Source organism: Emys orbicularis, chromosome 10 (genome assembly GCF_028017835.1).
Source record: "Emys orbicularis isolate rEmyOrb1 chromosome 10, rEmyOrb1.hap1, whole genome shotgun sequence".
Classification (NCBI taxonomy): domain Eukaryota; kingdom Metazoa; phylum Chordata; order Testudines; family Emydidae; genus Emys; species Emys orbicularis.
Window position 1 is genome coordinate 11,367,476 of NC_088692.1, and position 6,091 is coordinate 11,373,566.

General features: G+C 49.8%; 1 protein-coding gene across 1 annotated transcript; it reads left to right on the plus strand.

Moving 5' to 3' along the window:
• The first annotated feature begins 363 nt into the window (after positions 1-363).
• Positions 364-1,695, plus strand: LOC135884247 (galanin receptor type 1-like). Its single transcript, XM_065411514.1, has one exon. The coding sequence runs from the start codon at positions 364-366 to the stop codon at positions 1,693-1,695; it is 1,332 nt and encodes a 443-aa protein (XP_065267586.1).
• Positions 1,696-6,091: the final 4,396 nt, after the last annotated feature.

Here is a 6,091-nt window from a genome sequence, read left to right on the forward strand (position 1 = left end):
ATGGGTCTGAGCCAATCTGACAATTCTTTTGTTCCTAAGGCTTTAAAGGCTTCGCCCTATGCATGGAGCTGATAAATTCACGGGGAATCCATTTCTGACTATGTACAATTCCCCACACATGATTGAGCAACAATTAAGAAAGGAAAATATTTACAGTAGAACATTCTGACCCCTCTTCATTTACTCTCTTTCCCAGGCTTGTATGAGTCCATCGAAACATGCTAGAACCGCTCAGGGTCCAGTGGTGGCAAAGGAGCTTCCGGGTCATAGCATCATAGAGTTCAAAGCCAGAAGAGACCACCAGTCTACCCCTGAGAGGTGGTGTTTCCTTGGCTGCTTCTTTGTGGCTTGTGGGGAGCAGCAATGAATTCCTCCTTCCCTTTCCCAGAGAGCCACCTCCGCCTGCAGGAGCTTTTGAAAGGAGAGAACGTGTCCCTGCCTGGAGTATGGAATGGGAGCCAGGAGCTGGACTGGGAGGAGCTGGAAAAGATGCTCTTCCTGTTTGCAAAGGAGCCTGTCACCATCAGCCTGACCATCCTGTACCTGCTCTCTTTTGTGGTGGGATTTGTTGGGAACATCATGTCCATCAAAGTGCTCACCAGGAAGCGTAGCAGTCGGATGCCCAGTCTGAGTGCCACCAGGAGCCTCCTTATCAACCTGGCCATCTGCGACTTGATGGTGGTGTGCGTCTGCATGCCCATCACGGTGGGGAACTTGATATACAAAGCCTGGGTGTACGGGGACTTCCTGTGCAGGGCTGTGCCATTCATCCAGGCCGTGTCTGTCTCAGCCAGTGTGCTCAGCCTCACGGTCATTAGTGTGAACAGGTATTACAGTGTTCACAACCCTCTGAATGCCAGGTCCTTCTTCACCCAGAGGAAGATCCTCAGCGCCATCCTGGTGGTGTGGGTCCTGTCCTCTGGGATCTGCATGCCCCTTATATTCATGAACAAAAGGGATGAGATTGGGGCAGTGGAGGGACTGCCATTGGTGTTCCCAATCTGCAGGGAAATATGGCCTCAAGAGAAGCTCAAGCAAGCCTACAACTTCCTGCTCTTCTGTGCCCTCTACTGCCTGCCCGTGCTATTCAATATGGTCATCTGCTTCCTGACCGTGCGAAGGCTGTGGAGCTGCACCAGCCAGTTAAAGGAGTGCAACTCACTGAACCAATCCCTGCCAGCCTCCAGGCTGAAGATCCGCAAGAAGGTGGCCCAGATGGTGGTGGCCCTGGTCCTGCTGTTTGCCATCTCCTGGCTGCCCTTCTACATGATGGACATCTGGATTGACTTCAACATCCCCAACTCTTTGCAGGATGTGACTCCATCTCCCTGGGTCCTGCAGCTCAGACCTTTTGCTCAGTGGCTAGGCCTCACCAACTCCAGCCTCAACCCCATATGCTATTGCTTTGTTGGGAACCTCTACAGGTCAGCCAAAGAAATGAAGAGCAAATACCACCAGAGGATGGTCTCCCTTTTTAACTTCTCTCTGTCTGAAGGGACTGCACTTTCTTCTGTGCCTGAGTTGCTCTCTTACAGGAACTCCACGGACTCTGCAAGGAAAGAGTCCAGCTGCACCCTAGGAATGGGCAAGAGGTGTCAGGGGGACTCTGACCCTAAGAACAACTGTGAAACTTCACTAATGTCCTGCCAGCCTCTGTCTCTAAACACCATGTCTAGTGAAAAGACTTCTCTATAATCTTGTTCAGGAAGAACACCTATTAATACATTCATCCTTACTAAGAGGTGTATCAGACACAGCTGATGGCCATGTAGTAGGTTTTTCTGAATCTGATATTCTAAAGAGGGAGAAGAAACCTAGCATGCCTTCTCCCCATCTCCCTCGCCCCCAAATAAAGACAGAGGAAGGAAAGAGAGATAAAGAGAAAAAACGCGGAGAAAAAGATTACTTCTATTTTAACTGAGATGAACTTACCAAAATGGACAAATTATCTCTATCAGAGACACCTGGACACAAGAAATGCACAATCCTCTCTCGCGTTAAAAGCTTTCACACTAAATAGATAAACTTCCAATCAGATGTTCTCCTCCTGCTGCTCCATGCAGGTTTGATACATTAGCAATTGTACTTTGACCGCTTGCTGCTGCTTACCCTGAGCTGATAAAGTCCAAATGGAACAAGCTTTCCTGGCTGCAAATCACATCAATCGTAGTTGCAAGCAGTAAAGAAACTCTAGAAACCATATAACATAAATAGTATTAGCAGAGAATTTCACACGCTGTGCCACTTGAGATGTCATTGTCTGATCTGCAACACACCAAGCTGCCATACAAACAAATGTTACTGAAGTGAGTTGTCTGTGACATAACCATTACAGTTCTATATTTGGAAATTCAGAAGAGATAATGTGGCCCCAGAGCCCCTCTGAGAAGTGCAGTAGGAAAATGGGCTCTTTTGGATTGGGAACATTTCCCTTTTGGTGGTTTGGATATAACTGGATTTCTGTTAACGCATTTTACACTCAGAAAGTCAGCTCGCCCACCGCTCTACCTGTACAAAGCAAAGACAATGGCATGTGAAAATAAAAGTAAAAGGTGTTTTATAACAATAAAATCAGAACCAAACTGTAATCTGTAGTCCTGGTATATTTCTCTGGGGAGGAGAGATTCAAAGTGCTTTTATTTTCCTAAAGAGGAAATGCAGGTTAAACTGTGTGCTATTAGCACTTCTAAAGGAGTCTTTGCTAGTAAAATAGTAATGATTGTTTCTTTGTACTATAGTAGTGCCTAGAGCAGAGGTGGGCAAACTATGGCCCGCGGGCCACATCCGGCCCGCGGGACCGTCCTGCCCGGCCCCTGAGCTCCTGGCCAGGGAGGCTAGCCCCCGGCCCCTCCCCTGATGTTCCCCCTCCCCCGCAGCCTCAGCTCGCTCCGCCGCTGGCACAATGCTCTGGGCCACAGGGCTGTGAGCTCCTGGGGCAGGCAGCTACAGAGCCCGGCCTGACTCGGTGCTCTGTGCTGCATGGTGGCAGTGGCGGCGTGGCCTGGCTCCAGCCAGGCAGCATGGCTGTAGCGCCGCCAGCCACCGGTGCTCCAGGCAGCAAGGTAAGGGGGCAGGGAGCAGAGGGGAGTTGGATAGAGGGCAGGGGAGTTCGGGGTGGTGGTCAGAGGACGGGGGTGTGGATAGGGGTTGGGGTGGTCGGGGGGGAACAGTGGGTTGAATGGGGGCAGGGTTCTGGGAGGGCAGTCAGGAAGGAGTAGGGGTTGGATGGGGTGGTAGGGGGCAGTCAGGGGCAGGGGTTCTGGGGGCAGTCAGGGGACAGGGAGAAGGGGTGGTTGGATGGGGCAGGGGTCCCAGAGGGGCCATCAGGGAACAGGGGGGGTTGGATGGGGCAGGAGTCCTGGGGGGGGGCAGATAGGAGGTGGGGGCCTCCCCTAACCGGCCCTCCATACAATTTACAAAACCTGATGCGGCCCTCAGGCCAAAAAGTTTACCCACCCCTGGCCTAGAGGCCCAGGCCCAAATTGTGATTTCATTGTGCTATGCAGGGGTTCTCAAACTTCATTGCACCATGACCCCCTTCTGCCAACAAAAATTGCTACACAACCCCAGGAGGGGGGAGTGAAGCCTGAGTCTACCCGAGCCCCACTGCCCCAGACAGGGGAGGGTCAAATCCCCAGGGCTTCAGTCCCAGGCGGGGGGCCTAGAACCTGAGCTCTGCCACCCACGGCAGAAGCCCTTGGTCTTCGGCTTTGGACCCGGGCGGTGGGGCTCGGTCTTCAGCTTTGGCCCTGGGCCACAGCAAGTCTAACACCAGCCTTGATGACCCCATTAAAACGGGGTCACAACCCATGTTGGGGTCCCGACCCACAGTTTGAAAACGGCTGTGCTAGGGATTCTCAAACTGGGGGACGTGACCCCTCAGGGGGTCGTGAGGTGGTTACACGGGGGTTGCGGGGCTGACAGGCCTGAGCCTGGCCATGCACGGGGCTGACAGGCCTGAGCTCCCATTAAATTAAATTAATATTAAATTAAATTAACTTCCCCATGTTTAATTTCTAAGGGGGAGTCACAGTCAGAGGTTTGCTGTGAGAAAGAGGTCACCAATAGAAAAAGTTTCAGAATCACTGGTATATATTCATAACCAAAGACCAAGCCTCTTCCAATGATCTGACAGTCTGAATAGACACAACAGGTAAAGGGTGGGAGAGAAAGATACAACATACAAGTAGAAGATTTGGATGAAAGTCCAGGACCACCTCTTACTATATGTCTGCACAGGAGCGGCGTCAGCTTTTCTGGTGGCACCTTAAAGACTAACAGATTTATTTGGGCATAAGCTTTCGTGGGTAAAAACCTCACTTCTTCGGCATCCGAAGAAGTGAGGTTTTTACCCACGAAAGCTTATGCCCAAATAAATCTGTTAGTCTTTAAGGTGCCACCAGACTTCTTGTTGTTTTTGTAGATACAGACTAACACGGCTACCCCCTGATACTTGCCAGCTTTTCTGCCGCCCTAGGCGGCGGAAGGTCTCGCCCCGAAATGCCGCCCCCAACAGAGGCGGCGGAAGGTTCTGCCGCCGAAATACCGCCGCGGTCGCCGCCCCCAAATTGTAGTGCCCTAGGCAACCGCCTAGGTCGCCTAATGGGTTGCGCCGGCCCTGTGTCTGCACTAGGGTGGCCAGACAGCAAGTGTGAAAAATCGGGACGGGGGTGGGGGGTAATAGGAGCTTATACAAGAAAAAGACCCAAAAATCGGGGCTGTCCCTATAAAATCGGGACATCTGGTCACCCTAGACTCTGCACAGTGCCTACCACAATGGGGCCCCAAATCTGGCTGAGGCCTCCTGGTGCTACCATAATGCTTTGTTCTCTGCTTACTCACTCAGCAGCGCTTGGGAGAGTAGGGGTGTTGTGTCAGTGAGCAGCAAAATGAAGGAAGCAGCCTTTGTGGTAAAGGATTTCACATACTGTGAAACCTAAACTTTGGAAGACTAGAAGCCATCTTATTAGAGAGCAGGGGACTCAGTGTTCTGGGGGAACATACGATTCAAGTAACATTCCACTGCCTCCCAGGGAGCCTTTTGCTTTGAGAGTTCAGAGAAAGCCAGACCGAAATAGCCATCTGTCCCAGCAGGATTTCCACCTTTTTAATGATCATTAAATAACATTTCATGTTACTAATGATATGCCTGGAAAACAAAGGATTGTCTCCTAACAGACAGTTGCATCCAGAGTCTGTTTTCCCTTCTTTGTGTTAAACGGGCACAAAATCACAATTAAGCATTTTTACAGCGAGTGATAAATGTCTCCTGACCGCTGTGCTCAGTGTGAAAATGCCATTTGCATTTCTGCAGGTGATAACTCATGGGACATGGACAGCGCCTGTTGCCGGGTACATAAAAAGCTGGCCTTTTAATACCCTTCAGGGGAACATTTGCAATGATTTTATTTTTTCTTTCAAAGCATATGTTAGTGTTGGTGAAAGATGCCAGGCTGAGGAGCAGTAGGGGCCTAATCCAAAACCCATTGAAGTCAGTGGGCTTTGGATCAGGCCCTATAAATTGAAATCCTCTACCCACAGACCAGGTGCAGCACAGCACTGCAAAACTTCCCTTATGTTGCCTTGATAAATGTACTCAATCTTGTTCTGAAGGATCTGTGTCTAGGGAAATGAGGGGAATATAGGAGTTGCCATATCAGATCCATCTGGTCCAGTATCCATCTTTGAGAATGGCCAGTAGTGGATGATGCAGACAATGGTACAAGGACTCCGCAGTGAACAATTATGGTATAACCTTCCCATGGGAGAAGTTTCTTCCTGACCCCATCATTTATTGGGTTTATTTGTGCCCTGAAGCATGAGGCTTTATGTATCCCGTAACAAATTCTTTAGAATCCTATTGAATGAAACTGTGGGTGTTGTCATTATCGATAAACATTTCTAACCCTTTCATGACTCCTACAAAGCTCTTGGCCTCAGTGATATCTTGTGGCAATGAGTGCCACAGGCCAATCATGCCTGCCTAAAAATATTTCTATCACTTTCAATTTTATTGAACATCCTCTTGTTCCTGTGTAAAAATAGGAGTGTCCAGTTTACCTTCTCTGTACTATTCATTACTTTGTCTCCT